The 25974-nt window shown below is 42.6% G+C and overlaps 1 protein-coding gene across 2 annotated transcripts in view; it reads right to left on the bottom strand.

Annotated features, from left to right (window-relative positions):
- Nucleotides 1–840: 840 nt before the first annotated feature.
- Nucleotides 841–25974, bottom strand: part of LOC119394281 (homeotic protein ultrabithorax) — a 217681-nt gene continuing 192547 nt past the window's right edge. Inside the window, exon 3 of one of the 2 annotated variants that reach the window (XM_037661564.1) lies at nt 841–7257. In XM_037661564.1, the coding sequence (XP_037517492.1) occupies nt 6962–7257 (296 nt within the window). In that variant the 3' untranslated portion in view covers nt 841–6961. The remainder of the gene's footprint in view (nt 7258–25974) is intronic. The other variant, XR_005184089.2, reaches the window with a different exon arrangement.

The following is a 25974-nucleotide window of genomic DNA, read 5'->3' as shown; positions in this document are numbered from 1 at the left end:
AAAGAAAGACGTAATTTGTGGCACAGCAATTACGACAAATAAAAGTATACACAAAAATATATTGCGACTGTTAACGTAAGTTCACCTTATATATAGTCCCGCTCGATTTGCACATTGGCGAGTTGCACCACGTATGTGTATAGTTAAGCAATGCACACAATCTCGTTTCTTGTATCATCAGGTCTTTAAGTATGATAGAGTAGATCCTCCACGGCTGTGTGCAATACAACAGAGAATAGCAGAACATATTTGCAAGCGAAATGAGTCATGGCGCACAGCATCATTCAAAGGTGGTGGCCATATGCCGGTCAAATGTTGTCCGTCTTGGTTGCATGATTTGAGAGGTTTGGTGGGTCTGCTCGCGACACACGGTGATCGCCAGCTACCTCAACACAAATGCTGATTGAACTATTTCACTCAAGATGCTCTGGTCAAGGCATTCCGAGTACACATGCGAACACGTAACCAGTGGCCAACGGTGACAATTTTTCCTCAATGTGGCAGTTCAGCGTGACCTATCACATCGATCCCGCGTTCATAAATATAGTATTTTTTGTTTCTTTCGCGTTATGATATTAACCCCAATTGACATAACGTATATGACCAGCTCTAAGTAGCCCTTTAGCAGACCATCCATCCCATAACATAACGCGGAAAAGGGAATCCGTATGTCCAGAAAGTAAGCGTAGCAAGTTTCGAATGCGTCATGATTGTACGGCGTTCTACGGTGTCTCATCATATTTCACATCCTTCGTGAACAAGACGCAAGGACATGTGGTCTATGATGTGAAATGTGTTGCTAAATGTACGACACAGAGTACAGAAAAACAAACACAGGGGTTCTCAGTGTGATGTAATCCAGATTTGTATTTCTTTCATCAAGTCACACGTCACATCACGGAAATGATAACAGAAAGAAATAAGACATGGCATAATTACATCGCAATTCATAATGAGGCGAACAGAGATGCCACTAACGGTATATGAACACCGGCTCTGTACATGAAGGAAAACCACAAACACCCGCGGTGAAAAAAAAAAAAAAGAAAAGAAAACAAGTTTGCAAAACACACTTGCAGAACTCACAAAAACGAAAGACGTTATCATGAAGATGACTGTCGTAAAATATTTTTTGTTCTTTTTACTTCAGTCGGACGCTTACGTATACGCTGCACAGGGCGTTCAGCAACTGCGCCGCTACAAGTGTCTCGAAAAGAAAAAAGAAAATGTGACTTTAGATGTACAGTACGTCTAGGTGTATAAATATATATCAGTATATAAATTTCAAAATAGGTTCGCGGCAAAGTTTATACAGTTTACTGTTTCTGTTTACGTATACTGAGCAATCACAAAATGGTTGCACGCCGCTGATACGAAGCTAGAATGATTTTTTACTTTCTTCTTACGTCTTTCCTGAATTGGCTCGAATGGCGCAGTGGCGGTTTGAACAAGATGGTAGTCACTTCTGCCCCCTTCTCTCTTTGTATTTCCATTCTACGTATATTGGTATTACGTACACGTATATACCGCACACATATGTGACTAACACAGAAATGCCAAACAGACAAAAAAAAAAGAAGAAACAATACACGCTGCAATAACGACCACAACATTGGTCGATACTTCAACGACGATAAATTCGGGTGTTCGAGGTCTTTTAAGTATGGCATAAACGTGGGAAAAAATAAAACAAGCACTCAAACGCCGACTCCGAACATGTGGCACAACAGTTAATGAGGAAGCACACAAAATAGGAAGCAAATAGTTGATAACGAGAGATCACTCGAATAACCGAGTAAATGGGAGCAGAGGGAGCAAGTGAAAGTGTGCAGGCGTATACCTCTTTCTTAGACATCTTGTCTGAGCTAAAACAGAAATATTGTCAACTTAATCTCAGTTAGGCTTCATGTTGATCTTTTTCAATGTCTTGATGAATTGCAACATGTCCCAGTGCATCATCTCATGCCGCTCACGATATACTACTGACGCAAGACTTCGACCAATATACTTTAAACTTATAACTTCAGGTTGAATAATTTTTTATTAAGTAATATTTCTACTTAAGCTCACTCCTCATTCATATAACCAAGAAATAGCAATTATAACGCTACAGGTATGTAACACAATAGCGCAACCACTGTAAGCCATACCTCAAGAGAATGATAACGAGCAGACCTTTGATTAAGGCCAATTTGTCATTACTATTTGCTGTGCAAATTGGTTTACAAAAGCATGTGCACCTAAAGTATGCAAGCAATAAAGATGGTTAACGTCTTGTTGGTCTCGTACATTTCACTTTATCATTGAACAGCCGAGGCAAAACGTATATGCGAATTGTGACATTTAAGTAATATAGCGGATTAGTCATGAATTTTCAGCCACGTCCATGTCAAGAATTTATAGACAACGAGGCATATAGACAACAAGGTTTTCACATAGCGTACGGGCTTTCGTAAGTCCAATCTTCGATTCAATACGAGCTAAAACAAATCCGCAGGATTTATCACAAGCTTCTTGCTGAACGTAATATCTTCCGGGTGCGTTCATTTTGTTTTACAAGGAGTCATGACTAGCAATTTTAGTCTCCAGATGTGAAGATACGAAAAGGCAAAAACCGTTACACAACAGCGATAAAATTTGGTATCTGTATAAGCGTGAGCGACACGAGCAGTGCACCGGAACATCAAAAGCTTAATACGTTAAAAAAATACAACTGAGAACACACCCACATGACATACACTGTTTATCCATCAATGTTTAGGCTCGTAGTTGTACAAGCATTGCTAAAATAATTTCCGTGACACTGGTGAGAGTTACAAAGAATACAATGGAATGTTCGCGAGCGTACGTATATAATTTTCTGTTTTCCCAGATTATAGCCCACAAAGGCACGAAATCTTGGGAAGAACAATGTACGTATAATTGTGTTACGTATGGTTTTACGTATATTTAAGAGATCGCAAGGCAGGCCGCGGCGTAAGCGGCAAAGCACGTTCTTTGTTACGATGCGCGTTTCAAGGCTCTTTTCAGACCTCCTGAAGCCGCACAAGCTTGCAATACTAGCATTAATCTAAGAAATATATTTTAAAATAATCGCTCAGATAGCCCCAATTAAACAAACCATCGCCTATTCCAGGGGAAACGAATTTCTTTCAGGTGTGGGATTGTACTTTTCTTTTTCGTCAAATTATTAACAAACTTGCGCCGAAAATTGTGAAAGATATAGAAGGATCAAGGCGACTTGTGGCAGTTGCCAGAAGTAAAATAAAATTTTGCAACGAGAAGCGCGATTTAGTATAGAATTCGTTAGACAGCTATGTAAATAGCAACAATCGCCATTGTTTCCATAATGTTTCCATAATAAGTTACAAAATGGCAGATGAATAAAAATGGGAGTCCGTATAAGGAACTTTTGTCATAAGACTTCAACTTGTAGCAGCGTATATGGTGATCATAAATGCGCAAATATATTTTCTGCCGATTTCTATGTTTTGTTTTCAGGATTTTGGGATCATTCCTTCGTTTTAGGTTTACGCGAATCGTAAACCGATAAGCAAATAAAAAAAAAAACCTTCAGCTACAAAAATGTGCTAAAATGGTGCAATGCTCATTAGCCATAAGAAATGTACACAAACATTACACAAACATTTCCCAGAGGGACAATTTTGTCTGAAGCAAAATTGTCATAATATTATCAATGTCTGATTGATTTTAGGAGCGATTAGAGAGCAGGCTTTGCTAAAGCGACCCAAATAAAAAGAAAACTATGTAGCTGCTACAGAATAAATTATTCTCTTTTGTAGAAGGACACAGGAATACAGTGATTAAAGCTTACTGCCACTGAAGGCATCGACACGTTATGGATAGAGTTGATACCTGCGAAAGAAAAAGAAAACAACAAGCTCACTACTTATGGTAGTAAGATGGGCTAGTGAACACTTCCCAAGATTGGGACATGTAGCCTCGTTTAACCTTGAAATGATATAACGTTGCAAAATTTGAGGAGCAGAGTTTGCCAATGTGCTTCGAAGTGTACGTATACTCAAGGTGTATTTATAGATGACGGAGCAACCGAAAAGAACAAGTACTACACTAGACAACACACAGTGCCAGAAAAGTACAGACATACGTCAGAAACCAGAAAGTTCTGGAGACACGTGCACGTACAGGTCTAAAGTTTTACACGGCCACGGGAACTTTCTTTGCAAGTTCAGCATTTTTGAATATCTACAAGATTTGTTCCGTTTCACGACTGTCAAAGCTGACCATTCATTAAAGCTTAGAAAAATCAGTCTGGAACACAGGGAGACTGCTAATTTCGTTTGCAGAGCTTGACATAGGCCTCTGCTTCCAAATTAAGTTTCAGGAAGGCTTTCTAACATTGAGACCTGCAAAGACCAACTTCGAGGCCTGTCACAAACAAAAGAACCACACCGAATTAATATCTTTACCTATAACTTCAAACAAAATGATGACTTTGGATTAGTTTGCTTTCTGTTTTTCCGTACCAGCGAATGGAAGATGCCTTGAACCATAGTACTGTGTTTACAGGAGGGCTAGGTAAATGCGCAATATATCTCACTACGCAATGTATTTGTACAGCACATTTGATCCAAGAATCACCTCGGTGGGTATCGTTCGGAGAATACGCTTCCTACAAAGCACTTTCGTTAGTTCCATGTAAATTCTCATTCGTCACAGTCTAGCCTTGTCTGGTTGCCGTGACTATATACGTATATCCAAGGAAAATGCACTTCCCATCTCTCCAGTACTCAAGTGACATTTTATACGGGGTTAAACATTGTGTAAATACACAAGTGCACGGGCAAATACGCCATATGTACACTTTTACAATATCTCCAACGGGCACGTATGTTCGGTATTTAGTGTAGAAGATTGTTTTACGTATATCCAGAAGGTTGCATCAAACACACATTGTCGCTATCCAAACTCAATGACAGCGGGGCGGCAGGAATTTGCACTGCGAGTACGTATTATTGACAACGACCATGTTCACGAGGATCCGCGAGCGAAAAGGTATTCTAGAGTTGGCAGCAGGCAAAAGCACTGGCTTTCGAAATGCGAAGTCGCACTAGAAACATTCACCGCACACTGTCTTTTGCTTGCATATTTACGTCCCTTTGTCGAAAGGTGTCACAGAGATCAATTGTGCTGGTTAGGAAAACTTGGTTAAGATAATGTTTGTTTACAGCTTCACACAGGGCACAGGAAACATAGGCGGACAGATATCTGCTGCGAGAGCAAAGGACAGCGCCCTGTCCTTGTGGCTCACTCTGTGTCCGATATGCCAATTCCCGACAGTGTCCAGTCATTTTCCAGACGACAGATAAGGCAATAAATAGTTGCTACTCGTAATTTGACACTTCAGCTCTTGCCGTGATGACAGATAAAACCACTGGATGGTTGTCACTTGTGAACTGTTAAATCATAACATTCCGCTAAATAGCTCTACTGTTGACCTATCAGGCCATCCATACTATTGAATGGTGCCGCCGAATCGATAGAATCACTGGCACTCTCTCCCGTATAACTCCCGTAGAACTCTTTATAGCCTCCTGTACAACTCTATGAACGCACTGTCCGCTCGCGAATCCTTTAACAAATGGTGGCAATAAGGTAAGAAAGAGCAGCGTGTCTCTCTACATTCCACTCTCGCTGCCGCTTTTTTCACAAACAGCCAAAAAACACGAAGCTTCACGAGTGAACATTTAAGAACTTAAGAGAGAAGCAAACGGCTCGCAGACCTTAACAAGAAACGAAAACTCCTCCTGGCGCAAAGTGGTTGCGGAATGAAACATCGTTAATCCTGTGATCGCGTGTCTTCTCGACACTACAACCGAAGAGATCAAAGTGTCACAACACAGTTTTGAGAGCATCCGCGAGTTTGCCACAGTCGGTGTTGCCACTGGGAGGACAGAGGGTTCCGCCCTTCCTTACTGTGCAGTTGGCGCTTCGGCTCGTTCTGTGCACACTGCTCCGGTTATCCACTCCGTGATGCTTCGAAACACACACAAACACACACACGCAGCCATGCAGGTGCACGTCGACAAAAAAAAAAAAAAGAACACATCGTGCGAAACTAAGTTGTAGGATAAAAAAACAAAAACTTGGGAGGATGTCCTGGCGTGGTTGCACAAACGTTCTTCCACACTGGCGAGACTGTTCTTCATCCACACATTTGTCGCGGACGAGTTCGTGGAAAGTCTTGCGAGGGCGAGTGTGCCTTCGTAGTTCAGAAAAAGCAGCAAATTGCCCTCCATCGATGCCAGCGGCGTGACAGCCTCGGGTGCACACCGAGCCCAATCAATGTCCTGGCATTTTTGGACGCATCAAACGTAACGCGCACCATCATCACTCAAAGAAAAAAAAAAATGGTACGACAGCGCAAAAAAAAAAAAAAAAATCCGAAGGAAAGTTTAACTTTCTCGATGCGATGGCAATACTTTCATAACTTTTTTTTTCCCACCCGCACTTGCACTTTAGAAGGACGTGCGACAACCGACGAATGCGCCGTTTAAAATGACGGTCAACGACTCGCGAGAAAAAAAATAATGAAGGAAGAGAGAGCACGCACTATGTCGCCGCCATTTCAAATACCCGTGCCCGGCACAGCAAGCACGGGCACGCACTCACACCCTCACGCAATTAATTTCCCGTGCGGCGCAAAATGTGTGCGCGCGTTGCTGGCCTGGGCGGCGCATTGCGTGTACGCGCTTAGTAATACGTATGTGGAGAATTAGTGGAAGGGAGAAGGCGATCGGGGCTTTCGCGAGGAGCGCGTTTGCCCAAGCTGCCGCCGCGGTGGGAGCGTAGTGGAGTAGTAGTAGTTGTAGTAGTAGCAGTAGTAGTAGTACGGGGCCGCCTGTCTACAAAGGGGGTTTTGTCCTTCCCTCCAGGAATAGAGCGGCCCGGAGAGGACACTGATGAGACCGGTCGGATCTTACGTTTTGCCGGCGTCGCTCGAAGCCTGCGCGGCCGCCGCCTGCTGAGCCTTGGCTGCTTGGGCCTGGCGTTCCTGCTCGTTGAGCTCCTTGATGGCCTGGATCTCCTTCTTGAGCTTCATGCGGCGGTTCTGGAACCAGATCTTGATCTGGCGCTCGGTGAGGCACAGCGCGTGCGCCATCTCAATCCTCCGCCGCCGTGTCAGGTAGTGGTTGGTGTGGAACTCTTTCTCCAGCTCCAAGGTCTGGTAGCGGGTGTAGGTCTGGCGGCCTCGGCGACGCAACCCACTGGCACCTGCGGCGAGGCATACGAAGAGGCAAGGAAGCTTCGTGAGATTTGGCAGTCAATAAATATCTCATACATACACTCACAAGGAAACATCTGCAGGGTGTTCAGACGAGGAGTGCGCCTGGTACCCATACATTGATCCTGCTGTCAACCTTTACGTCATGCGTAACAGCAAGAGAGAGGGAGAGAATTAAAGGGCAGGGAGTTAACCAGGTTGAGCCCGGTTGGCTACCCCACACTGGGGAAGAGAAAAGGAACTGAAAAATGAACATGAAGAATGTATCGTACCAAAGCTAGAAGACCGTGTCTCTTGCGCTTCATAGGCAAGTTACTCAGACTACGTAACGGCGGGGCGTTAATAATTAAGCCACGTTAATAATGCAGAAAAATAGGATAGATGAATACTGTACACCCGAGTGTGGGCAATTAGAGTTTCAATTTGTTGTTTATTTAAACGTACTGTCTGGGATGAAGGGGCGAAAGGCAAACTCAGCTGCCTGATGGAGACCCCTTAACTGTGTCTTTTAACAAGCAAGGGATGCTAGCATAATTGCAGTAGAAAAATGTGCTCGAACGAAAATAAGAAAAAAAGACACCAAGAAACAGCCGAAGAAAGGAATAAACAAACAAAGAACGCGCAAGTAGAGTTGTGAATAGTCAATTATCGAAATTTCAGGGTTTTAGAAGCGATATAGCAAAATGTATGGTTGATCGGATGTGCTTAATCTGCATCCAAAGATTTCCTACCCATTGCTGGTTTCCTTATCGCAATTCACCATATTTGGGGACTCATCGTAGCAAAAGATTGTGTCGAACCCTAATTCTTTTCTCTACAGCGAGCACACGAACGGTTATGGGGAAATGAAAGATTTATAGAGCTGTATGGTAGCGGGTGGATCTTTTGCCCTCCTTGCTGGATTACGAGCAGTTGCCGACATAAGAGACTTTAAATATAGTTCAGATCGCGACTGAAAGTCGACTATAACACAGATAAGTAAATTTGGATCGAAAATTTTAATTAGGAATCTTCACGAGTGCTTTACCGTCCTCGAGGATATAATAATAGCCACCAACTTTAATCAATAATCCCGAATGCTCGATCTTCGAAACACAAAGCTTTTAATACAAAACAGATTCCGAGCGATCCGATTTACATATTCAAGCCAACAATATCAAGCCAAGTAAAGTATTGGGGAAGAACCTTTTACTAGAAATTTACAATAGCATACAAAGAAGCGAACAGACAACAACCTCAGAGACGATAGAAGATATGACCCTGTGCAAAGCCTGGAAAAGGTTTCATTATTTTCAAATCATTTGGATCAACAAGCCTCACAGAGACCAAATTTCAAAAATTACGAGAACTATGATCAATGAACTGTCAAGCACACAGTTTGGCGCCCCAAAATTTTTCTGAATTTCGCGAGAGCATGTGCACGATTGACGTCATTGTAAACATGGTGACGTTAGCATGGCCGAAAGATGAAAAAGAAATCGTACATGACTATTTTTCTATATGCGAAGTACGCACAACGATTACAATATTCATATTATCGAAAGTCGCATAGGACGTGGTATTCCAGAAAAGAATCTATGAGTAATATCAGATTGCTTGTGGAAACGAACAATAGGAAAATTTCCAAATATATGTTGTCACAAGAAATACAGCGAGGAAATGTCTTGAACGCTATAGAATGTTCACAGCAGTGGTGACATTGACACAACTGCGTTTCGGCCGGACCCCCATTATTTGATGTACAGAGTTGATATGTGCATCTAATACATTGCCATGATCCATAAAGCCATTAGTCATTACGAGCGGGGTTAACTGCAGTGAGAAATTTTCTTCTAGGGCGTGTCATAAGTTTTTCCACTGAAATGTCCAAGGTACTGTCTTTTGCTATGAATGTTTTTCCTTCGAAACTCAGAGAATACACGGACAACTGTAACTCTGAAGTCGTCAAAAGACAATCATTGCTTGAAGTAGTTCTGAATCGGGATATGTCATGAAGAAAGCACTTGGGGCAAGCGGACACGGAAGCGAACATTGTGGTGCTTGTTTCGCGCTATACTTCGGGTGTGATCCATGGGGTACCTCTACAAACGCCGCGTTCGAAAGCCATGTAGCTTCAGGTACTCTTTGCCACTTGTACAAGAAATAACATTCAGTAGACAAGTTGTACCTGATAATGGCAAGGGGTCTGTACGTGTTTGTCTTGGTTTACGGAGGACGACCCAAGTAGTGTGGTTGTGGACAATGTACGTTAGTAATATTTACAGGAGCATGACTAATCACCCTTGTACTCCCATTCGATTCCCGGCCGTCTCCCCATTCGTGGGTACAACCCACATATCGTGAAAAGCAAAACAACCAAACAAATCGAAAACAGTTACATAATCTCCATGCATATTCTTACATTTTGGCGAGGTGGTTCAAGTCTGAAAGCCGCATGTGTTGAGATTACGCTTCAGGTTGAGCGATTCGTCAGAAAACCGCCATCCTATAAAAGAGAGTCACCAATTTGGGCGAGTCTTTAGTGTTATCCGAGCCGAGCCAGCTATCGGCGTACGTCACAAGGCAAACTCGTCAGATGGTCATTTCGATGAAGTAAGTAAGGTAAAAAAAATAAGCCATCCAATCTACTGAGTAGAGACCTAAGGAAACCATGCTATTTTCATCGACTATGGCAAGCAAGGTTGCGATCAAATTAGAGAATAAAGAGAGAAAGACTTAGCTCATGTGTAACTCATGTGTACGCACGCTAAGAAACCTGGCCACGGTGGAAAGAAGGGGTCCGATAACTGTGGACAACTTCCAAGGCGCCAGAAAAACGAATGTTTTTTTGTTGCCATGAGGCTAATTGCACTAGGAAGGCAGCAGAAAAATTTGGGGAAGAGAAACTCAACTGTGTTATTGCCCTGATTGGGCGCGAAATGCTCAGTATCACGAAAGTCACAGTGTGAAACAATGGGCCAGCTTTTCGAGCTCAAAGGATGAGAAAAATGGACGGAAAGTTCCTTGCAGTTGCAGTTTTCCGTGACACGTCATTCGAGAGGCCTTCTAGAAACGTTGTTACTTGACTTTAAACTCTATGTTGGTTTTTACCGGTTTGTGGAAATCTGCCTTCATATCCGCAGTGACACATTACAACTACTCGTATACGAAGAGACTTGATTACAGTTTTCAGAAAACGGGAAAAGCCCCTGACAGCCAGGCAACAACAAGCTAGGCATCAGAGAACATGTTGCCCTTTACAAAGCGCCTAAAACAGCGAAACGACGAGCGAAGGATATGTTAGCAATGAAAAGTAGTTTCGCCAGTAAACACCATAACAAGCTACCTGCCAATCAAGCCTACAAGATTATAGTTCTCGTCACAAGAGGACTAGGTGGCTGCGAATGCCCATTCAGTGGCACAGTGTATGCGGCGACCGAGAAAGCAACTCAACAGGATGTGCTAGAGACAGTCTATTACGAGGTACCTGAGAGAATGACCGAGGCAAGCTCCGTTGGTAACGCTGTACCATACCACCTCTGGAAGGCTGGAGGATGCAGAGTACCAAGAAGAGAACAGGCGAAGGTCAACCGGTGGAAAAAAAAAGGAGGAAGGCGGAGTTGTAGAATAAAATCTAGCAATCGTTTGCGAAACATCCGTGCGGTTTCTCGCTATTATCCCTCGCACATTTATAGATTTTCCCGCACATTATCCGTAACTATATTTTTTCCCCGATTTAAGTTTGATGGATCATTTTGCTGCTCCTCTAGGAAAATGAGAAATCATGCATATAATCTTTTCTCGTCGTCATCCTCTTTGCTAAAGCTTCAATTCGCACCAACACCTACGCTGCAAATGAAGAGTTTTTCCAGAACTGTCATCTCTCTGCCATAGATGACAAAGCTCACTCTTTCTTATTCACGCTTCTACAGGTAACAGTGACGAACACAATGCAAAAATGTCGATTGAAAATAGGCTTTCAGTCGACAAGGAAGTGAAGGAGGCTGCGACGCTCACTAAACTATTTGCATCATTACTAAACTGGAAGTACTTGATAAATAATAACCGAGTAACAATATCCTCATGACAGTTCATGAGCCGTCAACCGCCAACTAAAAAAAGGAAAGAAGGAAACTAAAAGGAAAACACAATACGAAAACAGCAATCGTGATGCAATTTTGCGCATACCTGAAAACCGGCGAACATTAACATTCGTAAAATGGCGTGTACAACAAGTTTAACAGTAAGTAATTATTTAAAGCTTGTCACGCGGACGTCTTTTTGGGCATCGGTGCGCATTTTATTAGCCATAAGCGATCTTTAAGGGTACACTCTTACAGAAAGGCAGCAAAAATCTAGTAAATGGAGCACTTACAGGCCTCATGGGAACATTACTGCGCGTCGCTACAGTTCTATTACTGCAGAAATATATGAGAATATATATGTTGTCATTACTACTTAGCGTTTCAGGGCTAGTTGAGGTTACCACTTGTGTGTGTCAGGGGTTAGTAAGTGTTACTACCTCTGCTGGTCGTAGTATCGTATGCCGTTATTGTGACAGCCTCACAAAAATTTTCAGTAATTTTCTTGATTATGTTGGCATAACAATTCTGTGCTATGTCACGGCACACTATTTTGCGAGCTGTAAAGTTTCAGAATGTGAGTCTAAAACATCCATTATGTATTTGAGTTCATGATCTCTCACCGGTACAACGTGTGCTACTTCAAAACAACCATAAGTGGCCTTAAGGTTGCTGTTATAGAGTGTGTCATGTAAAAACCTAGAATTATATGTGTGCATGTGTGTTCTCGTTTATGGCTCGTTCATGCCTGAGCATGCCTGAATGACCTGAAGATGTCATTCTGGTGTTAATTTACCAGGGTAATCACAGTGACGTATTTAGCGATAAATAATTGGTATAAGAAGACAATCCCGAGCGGTTTCACCTTTTTATTTGAGCTTATGCTTTTCTCGTAGATTCAGCTTGATATGAAAATGCCAATGGAACACACAACCCAAACGTAGTGTAAACGCATTGATGGGTAATTGTAGTTCTCTAGTGTTACTAAAGATGCACTAACAAGGTAGCAACTGTCGTCGTATAGTAAAGTGACTAACTTTGTATTAACACTAGTGTAGGTAGTAACTGTAAGTAGTAAGAGTCATGCAGGGGCGTAGCCAAAAATTTTTGCGGGGGGAGGGAGGTCCAGCAATACTTTATGCATGCTCGTGTGTGTGTTTGTATGTCTACACGTGTGCGTTCACATACATATGGAAAATTGAAAAAGTTCGGGGAGGAGAGGCAGAGGGACGGGTTTAAACCATCCCCCCTCCGCCCCCCGGCTACGCCAATGGTGTAATAGTGGTAAAGCTACTAACTTTATAGTTACTTCCTGCAATTACTACATAGGCAGTGACTGTTGTAACGAGCGTTTACTACCTTTTTTTAAGAGTTTAGCGAAGAAGCAATAATAAACTTGCAGCAGCAAATACTGAGCAGGAACACGCTGTTGTGAAATTATTCGCCCAGACAATTTATTTTTGACAGGAACATTCGTGAATTCCTAACACAAGCTCGAAAACAACAAAAAAAAATGGGCGAAAGTTGGCTGCGATATTTTTGTAGGAGTAATATCTGCCTTTGAACTCCCAGCTGACTTGGCTGCCTCGAATGCCACTGATACAATTTATTTCAAGTAACAGCAAACATCTTGTGAGTGAGACTTACATAACCAGCTTTATCTTAGTGTCAGGCCTGTTTCAGAATTTACCAATATATGCAGTTTTTATAATCTTCCGCGCAGGTCGGCAAACGCATTATCACAAATTTTTGAAGTGGTAGTAATAAAGATACTAAAACTTCGTTATCGTTCCTGCTTCCTGTGTGAGTCCGTGTTTTCATGCCTATGCGCTTTTCCGGCTTCTGCGAGAAAGTCAGCCAATATTTCTTGGGGCGGTCCTGGTGATATCGCTGTCTTGAACACAGTGCTACATGCAACGTGCGAGCACTGCTACCAGATAAGTGTCTTTCTAACCTTGAAATCGAGCTTACGGCCACAGCCCACGGTTTCGCCAGCACTTCAATAAAAACGTAATACACTGGCAGCGCTTACACAATTTTAATGGCTAATATTGAGGAAAACGTTCAAAAAAGAGATGGCCTACTATATCTGCCACCTAGCGCGAAAATTTACACCCGATTTATGCAGCTATTCAAGCGTTCCGGCTCTAGTGAGGAAGTGTAAATTAACTAAAATTTTCATGCTTTCATTCTTGACAACATATGTCTCAAGTATGGTTAATCTCAGGTGAGATAAAATCACGATAGGCTGCATAAGCCCAAATATTTTTTCTCAGGACTTTTGTTTCGTCTACGGCGATCGCAAGCATATCTCTATTTTTTACGTGTGTATGAGAATGCATTGAAGCCATGTTGCAGAACACAGTCTAATGTTCGGACAAATCGTATTACGTACAAAAACTTTTGTAATTATTTTCTGTCGAATTTTCAATAGTGCTCAAAGTATTTCGTACTCCTTTCCTCTTTTTTTAATGGATGAGACCGGAACATTTTAAGATGCAAATATAGCGCCAGCTGATACTTTGCTAACCTATATGTTGTACTATTGTCCATATCAGTGTTTCTTAATTTGACTGACGGCCTGGTACGTTATGCGGGTACGTCTTTACTTAATGTATGAACGTGTTTGACTGCTCTGACAGCCTTTGAGTTACTTTGTAGTATTATTGTGTCACAGCAGCAGTCACGCGTGAACGTCATTCTGTTTTTTTATTGAAATAAAAAATAAGTGAAGGAGTTGCCGCCATTACTTGGCGACGGCTACTCCTTTCCACTTGGTTGTTAGGGTGAAAAATATAAATAAAAACTTAATTAAAAGTAATATATGTAATATATAGAGTCTTGCATTTGGCGAGTTCAAAAGTTTTCGTTTTAAAAGAGCACACACACAAGCACTGTGCACACTATAGATGTACTTCCCTCAATATGCCTCACAATTATCAGTGTATACACTAATAATTGTATACACTAACGTTGAAAGAAGCGTTGAAGCACTTTCATTGCTTTGTGATTAATCTGTGATGGCAATGGGCCTAGTATTTTCGCTAATGAAAACGTTCGCACTGAGTCCAGCAAGTGGAGCTCCCATTCGAGTTCATAGCACGAAACTCGCTGGCGTGTTCACACGAACTATGTGCACACGAACTACGCATGCTTAAAGCACTGACAATTTTTGTTAGATGCATTTTTACCTTATAGCCCTTTTCTCAAATGGCAGGAGATGCGTGCTAAAGAAATGCTACACTGTGATCACATGACTTAATACAAACGCCAAATAACCAAAGTTTCGTTATGGACAACACTGCTGTAGCTACTAAAGTGATCGCTACGATCCGTGACGCCAACCTTGTCCGACTTTTCCCACATGAAATTCATGTACAGATTGGAACAGCGCTGTGCTCAAGAGGTGATTGGTAAATGATCTATGCGGCTGCTTAAAAAAATTAATAAGCGGGCTGCGTACGTAATGGACACAGCGAGCTCAAAGGGACACAGAAAGACTTAGCTATAGACATAGAAAGGCCGGAGCTTCAGCCACGGGTTCGACACTCGGCTGCCGACGGCCAGCTGCGGCCGCGCTGAGGCCGTAAATCCTAATTCAAGCGTAACACAACTGCGTCTCGCGGGGCAGAACCGGTGGCACTTTGTCACGGCTTCGCTTGCGTCGTACGTTTCGCCGTGCCGACGCACCTATTGACTCGGTAAATAGTTTATTACCGTGTCAACGGCGTTATGCCACTGCGTCGACGTGCCTTCTTCCCAAATTTAAGAGCGGGCAACCACGCGAGTCGCAGAAGAGGTCCCCGTGGTGGGGCAGCGGCAAATCGTCGCACCTTTCTACCCTTTTCCTCGCAGACCAAACTGATAAGTGAAAGTAAGAGGGAGTCAGATTGCACTCGAGGTGTGAAGAAATGGTCGCTTCATTCGAAGTCTTGCTTTAAGAAGTTAAAAATGAGGCACTTCAGACAACAAAAAGTAAGAAGAGAAAGGTGAAGAAATACAGTACCCCCGCATTTGTTGGAGTTTAAAATAAACTCCAGCAAATGCGGCACTGTATAGGCGGATTCAGGGATGAGTTGTTTCTGACGGTGGAATTAAAAACAATTTTATCGTGTTTCCTTCACGGGGCCGTGAGCTATGGGGGACAAATTGTGGACGTTTATTCAATCCTGGGTATCGTGCGTTCGTGTACATGATCGGCAAAGCCAAGAGATAAGTGGACCAATAAGATGCAGCAGTTCTTTTAGCGCGAATATAATTTTTTTTCTTGTAGAGCTTATCCTTAGTTCTGTTTTCACATCGTACATGCATCAACGCACGGAGAGGACCGCTAAAACAAATGATGACTATTGGAAACAGAAATACTTGGAATAAAATCGTAACGGTATTTCAACCTTACTTATCTTGGACACACAAGTAGATATTAATTGAAGTGTGAGGTGAATTTTCACTATATACTACACACCTGTGCGAAGTGCTGCTCAAACTGGAATTTACCTTGCCCCGTGAACAGGGATGCTAGGTCTACTGGTATACTACAGTCCTCAGGCAGACATGACGCAGCTGCTTAGATGGTACATTAGACACAACATGGTGGGCGGAAATCAGCTCCATATTAGGAGCTGCTTACAAATTTTATAATAATTAACCAATTTTAATTAAACAAAACGCATTCGTTCCTCACAATCGGAGAATCGATTTTATAACTCATTTATGTCATGGGAGGAATCAGAGACATGGCCTGAACAAAAGTTGTGGTCCATATGATATTCGTGGCAAATCTTCCAGGAGGCAGCTTAGGATGTCGTGGCCCCCTAAAATGACCTGCAAAGACTGCAAGGAGTCGTGACGCTCAGCGACTTGCTCCTCTTCGAGTAGGATGTAGTTTATCACACAACACGAAAAACATACTGCTGAATTCGACGAGCCAATTCTGCACGTTTTACGCAAACGCACTGCATGAGCTGAAATATGTCGCAAACACCCCATATCGTTTACAAAAAAAAAAAAAATTGTGAATAATAGTGACGCTTAAGCAGAATTTTACCCATGCATACCAATTCTCCCACTCGAAGGAAGAAAATGTTGTTGTGTTTTATTAAAATTAGTTATGCGTATTACAAAAGTTATAAACAATTCTTAAAAGAGGGTTACTTTCCGCCCATCCCATCTATACATTACATAGAGAGATGGACTAGCTGAGGTGATATAGCTTACTCTTTCTACAGCAGTCAAGTTAGAACAGAACAGAATGCCACGCTTTCTATAATGTGAGCATGCACCGAGCACCTCACTTAGTAATCTGGAATACAAACATTGACTGATTTATCTGCGCAAACTGCAGCCAAGTGATATGCGTCATGTACTACCTATATATGAACTTAGCAAAAGTAAGGCAGTTTTATAATTAGAATGACGCACTATAGCTTTGAACTGTTGATGTTTCCTGTTAGCAAAAGGGACGTCAAAGGTATACTTATTTTGAACAACGGGGGATATGCATTACTGTTATTTTCACTGTCTATACAGCAGCGATAACGCCAGACTATAACAAAGTAGGAGGCAGTTTAAGAAGTTGCTGTCATCAGTCCCGTTGCCAGAAAACGGGGGGGGAGGGGGCTACGAGTACCCCCCCCCCTTCCGAAATTTTGATGGACGGGGTTGTTTTCGCTAAATAAATAATGAAAATAGGTGTATTTCTCGAATAGTGAAGGCCTTCCGCAAGTGGGCCTCCACCGAACAAAATTCGTGGCTACAAGCCTGCCTGTTATAATTAAGACTTTGCTATGATGTAGGCACCAAGACGTAACAGTGACCTTACACCTTACTCTAAATGCTCGTACTGGAGACGCTACATAGATTTAGGAGCTAAAACAACGCACTGATTCATTATTTGCTTCATTTGAAATGTTGGACTGACATATGAAACCAATAAGACACTTGAGCCATAAAACAAACACAGGCGACAGAACAGAAAGAAAAATACAAGAACTGGATTACAAGTCAACCTCCGCTTATTAGTCATTATCAGTTAAAAAATTGGCGTCAACATTAGAATCATCAGAACAAAATATTTTGAAGAGGCATAGATGTGTCAAAACACTAGAGAGCTCATACTGACAATATACTGAACCTAATCGGTACAGCTACACCAGCTGCGTAAGCAGAATATTTGTGGAAAACTGTATTGCATCAAATGGAAGAACTTCCCTGCTAATCTGCTCGCAAGATTAGCAATGAAGTTCTTCTATCCGCTGCAGTGAGCTCATGGATTTCGGAACGAATAATGTCGTGACGCTGAAGAAGACGGCACTCGAGCTACTAAAGACGAAACTCTTTATTGGTCGAGCTTGTGCCCAGGAAACAAAAAGTCAAAATACAAGCAATACACGCTGTACACTGATAGCGGCGATCAGAGCGTCGGCTGTGGTATAATCTGATCAGCGGTAAGGCGCGTCAGCATTTATACATGTGGCATCGAAGATTCCAGCCTTATAGTTGGTGGTCGCGTTAGTTCCAGAATAAACTGCACAGTTCGCGATGTGCGCTCAAGCTTATCGGAACAATCTAAAACAATCGGCAATTTTCGACATTCCGGCGCGGCGCAAGCAAGGCAGTGGTTACACGTGTAACGGGTCGGTAACATGAAAATAGAAAAAGAAGTGCGCGTGGCAATATGCAGTAAAGTAGGGCAGTTCATTGTCTGGACGATTAAAATATTAGTAGCTTTATTGCAGACGATGGCTGTAAGTGAGTATTTCAAACGAGTCAGCTTTAAGTGTGACTTTGCAATCAGCCAAACTCGTGTCTATGGCAGAGATAACAATGTACAGTCTTTTGCGTTTGTTAACAGTTCGACCGACTTGCACTCGAGAAATCTTCTGAAAAAAGTTTTGAAGCTTCCCATTCCTTTTAAAAGTTATGAAGTGCAGGCACTTAGTTTCTAGTAACTACAGTAGGAAGTTTTCAAACTTCCAATTACGATTCGCCACACGCAATCAAGTGAAGTAATAATAAGAAACGTCTATTCGTATTTTTTATATATTAAAAACATGAGAAGGTAGGTTACGTTAGAACAGGCGACCCATCAACGTAACATTAATGAAGAAACACGCAAAAAAAAAGAAAGCATAGAAGAATAGGAATAAGAAAAGAAAGACAATAATCAGAAGCGCTATGTACATATGCGATCGCTGGTGTGTAAAGAATGATATATAGCGAATAAAGAAAGAGTCCAATGCATATATGGCGGTCACACAGGTTTTATTTGCGCATAGAGATGGTGACTTGTCTTGATTCTTTTAAGTAGAAGTGAAATAAATTTTCCACGTAGTCTTAGGTATCATAAACTCCACGTTCAACTGAAGAGACTTATCTTTCGAGATTATTGGCCTAGAGTCTAGCATTTTACGTTTCCTTTCGATGGTGTGCTAAAGGAATTCAGGGCAAATTTTGTTTTTCGTGTACACATGAGATCCTCTGGTGGTTTAAGTAATTTTCTAACTACCTGACAAGGAATACTGGCGCACAAATGTGTGGTGATCATAAGCTTCGGTATTAAGTGTGTTTCGAAATCTGTCAGAGGTCAATAAATATTTTTGTTTATAAACTAAAGAGATAACCAGACACTTTAAGACAGAAATTTTTACACCGATATCAGCAAAAGATGAGTACTAAACACCGCATGCTTTCCCTAAAGACCGTTTTCACAATAAAAAAAAATTCGGCAGATCCCACGTACCATGGGAGTCGATGTTATGCGAAGCATGCGGCGGGAAGGTGACTGTGGTGTAGTTTTTTTTCCTGAGCGACACCTTACAAAATGACGTTAAAGATTTGTATAAATTATATTTTGTCGACAAATTGTCTATCGATGGAGCCGGCGACATGTGGGAACCTGCCGCCACCCTTCGCGTTAGTGAGGTATAGGCCGTCGAGGCTGGTCGGCCTGGATAGTGCTACGTAGACTACTACGGCCTGGATAGCGCTACGTAGGATAGTGCATCAGTGGACGGTGCTTGTCGTATTCGTAGACTACCTGGGCGTATGCGGCCTACGTAGCCTATAGTCTACAAAGTGGCTGTCAATGAATATGGCATCAGCATGAGGCCATCGCCCAGCCTTATAAGAAATGAAGAGGACACTGCGTCGTTCTGGCGGACGAAGTGCACTTTACGATGCGGTGATGTGGATATCATATGTAACTTTCGTTAATGTATTCCTCCGGGGTCGAGCAATGCTTCAATATAGCAAAGCAGAAAGCTGGGCGTGTTGGTATGTATTAATCGTCACAGGATAGCGCGCACTTACAACGGGGACAAAGGGAGAAGAACACGACAGCTTCAATATAGCTTGCTCAATCATAGGAATACAAACGTAATGTTTATTAGACTGCCATAAAAGCGGAGCCAGCACTGGAACCACAGACGTTAATCTGATACGACGCCTGTATCGTATGAGTACACATCGTAGGAGTATCATGTAGTGTTTATTGCTTTCTTGTAAAATTAGATAGCAAGCATCACAACCACAATTGGCGTTGTACCGTTCTACGCCTGCATAGGCTGTTTTTCTAAACCAATTTATAGACCTGGCTTGGCTCAGTGGTAGAATACCTGATTGCCACGCAGAATGCTTGGGTTCGATTCCTGCTGGGATCCTAATTTTCCTTCATTCTATTCGTCGAGTCAACGCTGCCGATGTTGGTTTTCCTTAACGCTCTAGCATTTAGGTTACCAATGTCTGTTCTGTTCTTGCCGTTCCTGGGTAGATATAAAATGTCAATCACCTGTGGCGCATACCCGTACACCGCGGCCCGTGGTAAACGGGTATGCGCCACACGTGTCTAGTGGAAAGGGTTTGACGACGTACGCGACAGGATTTTCACGTTATTGATGTTATGACCCGACAATCATATTCGTCAAATCCTGTTGCCCTCCCATGCCAATTTCGGTCTACACCCAATTAAGGAGGCGATCATGAGAGCACTCAGACGTAGGTGGCTGATAGACAGATATATTGATAGATACGTAGACAGAAACGCTCAAAGTGCCAAAGGTTCGCCATCGCGCTCGCTCTCGCCCTCGGTTACAGACATCAACGATCGCTCACTGTGCTGACGGACTCTCAAGCGGCTTGCCGCAACTATCTTAAAGGGCGCATCAGCCAACCCGCCCTCAATATCCTCCTGAACGCTACAGACACTGGCGAGCATTCCAGTACACACACACCCCGGATTTGGCATCGGATCATATGGACCCCGGGTCACATGGGGCTAGAGGGAAACCAGGCAGCGGATAGGGTAGCTCGAGGGTATGCGAGCCGAGCACCTCTCAACTCCGCTTCTGAGGAGCCCGTTCCCGTCCCTTGCGACTACTCGGCCATCCTAAACCATTACAGAGGACTCAGACAAACTTACTCCCTACCACATCGAACATTAAATAAAGAAGAATCGGTCAGCTGGAGGCAAATTCAAACCGGCACGTTTCCAAATTTGCACACCCTCAGTAAAATGCATCCTACTGCATACTCTTCTTACTGCCCATGGTGCCCAGCAAAAGCTACCCTGTACCACGTTACGTGGGCATGCCAGGCCATTACAGCCTTACCCCCGATACAAAATCCCACAGCGGAGCGATGGGAACAGCTGCTGGCCAGCGAGAACCTGGATGATCAGCTGAGTCTAATTGACCGGGCCCGTAGAGCGGCTGCTGCGAGCGGAGCCCTGGACTGAGGGCCCCCCCCACCGCAAGTCAAGAACCTCCGCATATCCGGAGCTTCTCCGCAGAAATTCTGTCAATAAATGTTTTCACCACCACCACCACCAAAGGTTCGCTAAGAAATGCTTCGCATTTAAAATTAACGCATTTAAGCTTTGAGTGGAAATTTGTAGTAGACAAGTAGTCTAGAAGTACACGTTGCTGGGCTAGTCGGTTCATGTTCAATTACAAGCCACAAGAGTATGGCTGTTTTTGCGCAATGAAATAACGAGGGAAGGGGTCCAGGGGAGTGCAAACTTTCCACTGTGCTCTCCCCTGGACCCCTTCCCTCGTTATTTCATTGCGCAAAAACAGCCATACTCTTGTGGTTTGTAATTTAATAGACAGATCCGTGGATTTAAACACTACCGATGTATTTTTAGAAGTTCCCATGGCGCATCAGCGAGATCGACGCACTTAAACCTCTGTTCTCCGCGTAACTGAAACGTTTCTTCAGTTTCAATAAGTGTACATGAAATGTTTAACGTTTAATTCGGTAATTGTTTGCATTTATACGATAAACCGTTTGTAAGGTTACTTGGTCTATACATCACAACAACATAATTTGTGAGCAGAATAACATGTATTATTCCTTGTGCCCCACTAATACGCCTGCAAATAAACCAACCCATAAACAGCAATATTATACGGTAATTTTTAAAGTTTATCGTTTAAAAGCATTCATAGCTCATGCAGTTACCAATGCCGTCCTTGCGCGACGCTTAACATTAGGAAGGGGTCCACGGCACCAAAGAAGTGTCACAGTGTAGCCACCGATGAACGACAAGCTCAGATTCAAAAAAGGCCTTTATGATTCAAATCACACCTTTTGAACGTAAAACGAAAGGTATTTAAAGTAATTCGGACCTTATTGCTGAGGCCTAAAGTGCCAGAAGTAGCCTCGTAAATATGTAAACCATTTACAACCACTATAATCTCCACATCTTGAGAGCCATATAGCATTCGAGTTATTATGGGCGGACAATGCTTGGCGAAGTTTAAAATAAAAAAAATCCAACATCGATATTGAACAAGAGGGATAATTTGGACTAGTTAATCGAACATCGACATGATGAACTGCGTAGATGGCAAGACACACAAAGACGACCACACGGGCGCAACAGGTTTTGTGACCTGTTGTCAGAGATTTTATGTGCCAAAATTATCGGAAGTAAGATTGTGAGGGACGCCGTTGTGAGATACTCTGGATTAATTTTGACTGTCGGAGATTCTTTAACATGTACTTAAATCTAACTAGGCGGGTGCTCCTGCATTGTGGCCCTGTCAAAAATACGGCAGCTATGGCGGAGAATCGAACCCACGCCCTTGTGATTAGCGGCGCAACACCATGTATATAGCATCCAAGCCATCCCCTATGGCGTCTAGTTGTGTTCGTTGTTCAACGAAGTAAGCCCAAATTAGTATTCATGCATGTACAGCGTACTTGTAGTACTGCACCGGGTACTTTCGCACTTCCCGTTTCGTATGCCCTGTGCTGTCTGGCACTGTGCACTATGCTACTGCATTATGTTCAGCAACCACGGTGTTGTCATCACGTGTTCTGATACCTGCACTGTTAAAGAGGTCAATCTTTAATATCAAAGCACGTCTTATCGGTTTCCGGTTCTTCACAACTTGCTCCCAAACGTGGAGCTTCACTTTATGGCAGACAGCTACGCATAGCAGGGACCGAATCGTATGGACGTACAGAGCACGATCGAAGAAGCGGCGTTAAAGGGACACTAAAGAGCAAAACGATTTTTCTCGCATTAGTAAAGTAGTCTTCCACGATACCAAAAACACCACGCTTTCTGCGCGAAGACGCTTAATAAGCGAGAAAACGCGCAAAAAGAAAATACAGGTGGCGACGCCACCTTGGAATTCCCGCACCATTTGCCGTGACGTCACATATTTTTGACGGCGCCTGCTTGGGCCTACGTAGTTCCTAATGGGTTAAATCGAAGTACATTGTCCTCTGAGGGGGCCAGAGACTTGACATAACGAGTTTGTGGAAATTTCGTCGAGCCAGTGGCGCCAAAATACGTTAAATGCTCTTTGAAGTCTGTTACGTCACGAATTACAAAGTTCGGCGCGAAATTTAAAAATGAAATTTTGAACTTGGTTTTCTCCTCTAATAATAAACCTATGGTGGTGAAATAAACTACACAAGAGTTCTCCGAGCCCACTTTATCAATCTAAGCCAATTCATTGTTTCTATTTAGTGTCCCTTTAAAGAAGCTTTCCCTCATGCAGGAGCTGCAATTCAAATACATGGAAGCAAATGACTTACTTTTCCCCGGTTTTACTGTATCGACTTTGAGGCAGGTTTGCCGCACTTAAAACAAAATCCTATAATCGATACAATACGTGGACAGATTTGTTATTCAAATCAATGAACTATCGTTAAACATTTTAATAATCCCAGAACTAACGAAATCTGAAGCGCCAAGTTTGCAGCTCTTGACTCAGCAATTAAAAATAAATAGCAGAATTGCATAAAATGTACCTAATCACCCCAACAGCGTCTTCGTATTATGAACCAGTATGAAATAAACCGCCAATACGTTGAGACTGTCTCATAAATATCGTTGAAAAGTAAGCTGTATGCACCATATCGCGTTTACATGCTTGAGGTGCTCTTATACATGCATTTTACAAATCTAGGTCGTGTTTTTCAGGTGACATTGCAGATTTTTGAACTTCTCGCGCCAGTTGTTTTTATTGACCATTTACAAAAGGTCTTAAACCAAGATTATGCATCCAGATAGTCGTCAGAGCTCAGATTTGTTTTCCTAAAAACGCTACGACTTAGGAGAAACCAGTTCAGTAGTTGTTTAGAGAAACAGTGAGTATATACGTATTCGGACTGCAAACTGGGCCAGTTGGATGTGGTTTATGGTGAAGAGAGTGCCCATCGTGTCAGCGCTCGTGTTGTTCCTTCGTATGTCCCTAGGTTTGTCCCTGGTTTGCGCTACTATATAGTGTTTAGCATTAACCACATTTTCGTTTTACTTGTATTTAGATAACGAGATTATGGTCGAACTATAAAAAAAAGCTTTTTCTTAAGTACATCGATACAATAATGGACCCCGAGATGTCAACGCTCTAATATTTTCTCACGCTAAAAAGAAGCCATATCCTAGAAAGGTCCCGCAGAAAAGAGGCTGAACCTTCCTGTCTCTCCGAGTCTGAGCAGATGATATACACCACGGGCGTACACCATCGCGGAAATACACGACGCCTTGTAAATCACGGCATCAATAATTTGAATTCGAAGTATACCTATGCAGAGGCTCGAAAGAGCATAAAATTCACGACAGCCATCGTATATCAAGTTACCACCACCGTTCTGTCAAACATTCCTGCACGAGAGATGTGCAGGATACGGCGGACTTGCTTGATATTTTATATGCCGGCGTCGTTTAGTTGAGAATAATCTTTTGTACCTCTCACGGCGCATCCTGATTTTTTATACGAGCACGAAAACTCGATGACAGCAATTGTAAAGTCGGCATACGAGATCGCTGTAGTATGCGTATGACAATATGCCAACATGCCAATGTTCCAATAATTGATGGTAAATAGTATAGCTGAGTGAAAAACACAAGTACAAATGAAGAAACAGGGGGCATTTTCTTAACTGTCCCTCTGTTTGGTGTGTTATACCCTTCATCATAAACCGTACCCAACGAGCTAAATTTACAATCATGTAATTGCTCTAATGCAATATCAAGTAGGTGGGACTTAATATTAAGTGGTACATTAAACGCTCCTCAGCGGCTTTTAGTCAACTTCAGGAAGAGTGCGCTTATGAAGATATTTTTCTAAGCCTAATTTTAAGGTTTGATTGAAAATAATTGAAAGAGAAAAAACTCGCGACAGGAGAATCCGGGTACAGGCACAGACTTTTCACAAGTGGGATTCGTACTTCGTCCGCGAACTGTGAGTATTCCCTAGAACGCCCTTTGAAGCACAAAAATTGTGCCGACTACACAAGATTGGTGACATATTGGACGCCTATAAACAATGAGTATACATTTTACACGACTGAGTTAATAAAATTAAGATAGCCATCCCCATCAGACTCGGCAATAAATAAACGTTAGTACTACTCCTGTCAACCTCATTTGTAACGTGGTTAAAGTGTTTGACTGCTGGACCGAAAGTTGCGGGTTCGATTCCGGCCGCGGCAGTCGAATTTCTGTGGAGGCGAAATGTTAGACGCCCGTGTACCGTGCGATGTTAGTGCACGTTAAGGTGCACCAGATGTTTTCAATTTCCGGAGCCGTCCACTACGGCGTGCCTTATAATCATGTCGTGGTTTTGGAACTCCAGATATTCTTCTTCTTCTTCTTCTTCTTATTATTATTATTATTATTATTATTAATAGTAGTAGTATTAGTAGCTGTAGTAGTATACTCCTAAAATGAATATCGTAACGATAAGCAAAGTAAAGTGATGTGTCAAAATGCCGCGAAAGAAAGCGACTTACATACCAATTCTACACATTGCGCTGTCCTTTGTTAATGGAAACAATCGTTTCTTTCACAAAACTTTGCGCATTCACGTACAAATCACATAAAAATCTCATGAGTTAGGCTACAAAACGATACATTCCGCTGCAAAGAGCGGGAATCGGCTGTAACTACATGTTATTCCCGTGTTTACGATGCATGCTTGATTTACAAGGCGATGCCGACTATGCAGAACCTAAATGTGCGTTTCTGGCTGCTGCACAGGTATATAAAAAATTCATTCTGTGGCCGCGGCAGTTCGGTAAAATGTAGTGTCTACCACTCAGCTCACAGTACAAATAAACGTTCTGCGCGTGCCGACCTTGCTTGTTTTACTGGGCGTCAATTGATCACAGCACAATGCTTTACGTCTA

Source organism: Rhipicephalus sanguineus, chromosome 5 (assembly GCF_013339695.2).
Source record: "Rhipicephalus sanguineus isolate Rsan-2018 chromosome 5, BIME_Rsan_1.4, whole genome shotgun sequence".
Lineage (NCBI taxonomy): Eukaryota > Metazoa > Arthropoda > Arachnida > Ixodida > Ixodidae > Rhipicephalus > Rhipicephalus sanguineus.
The sequence above is the reverse complement of the archived record's forward strand: the minus strand, read 5'-3'. Positions and strand labels throughout refer to the sequence as shown.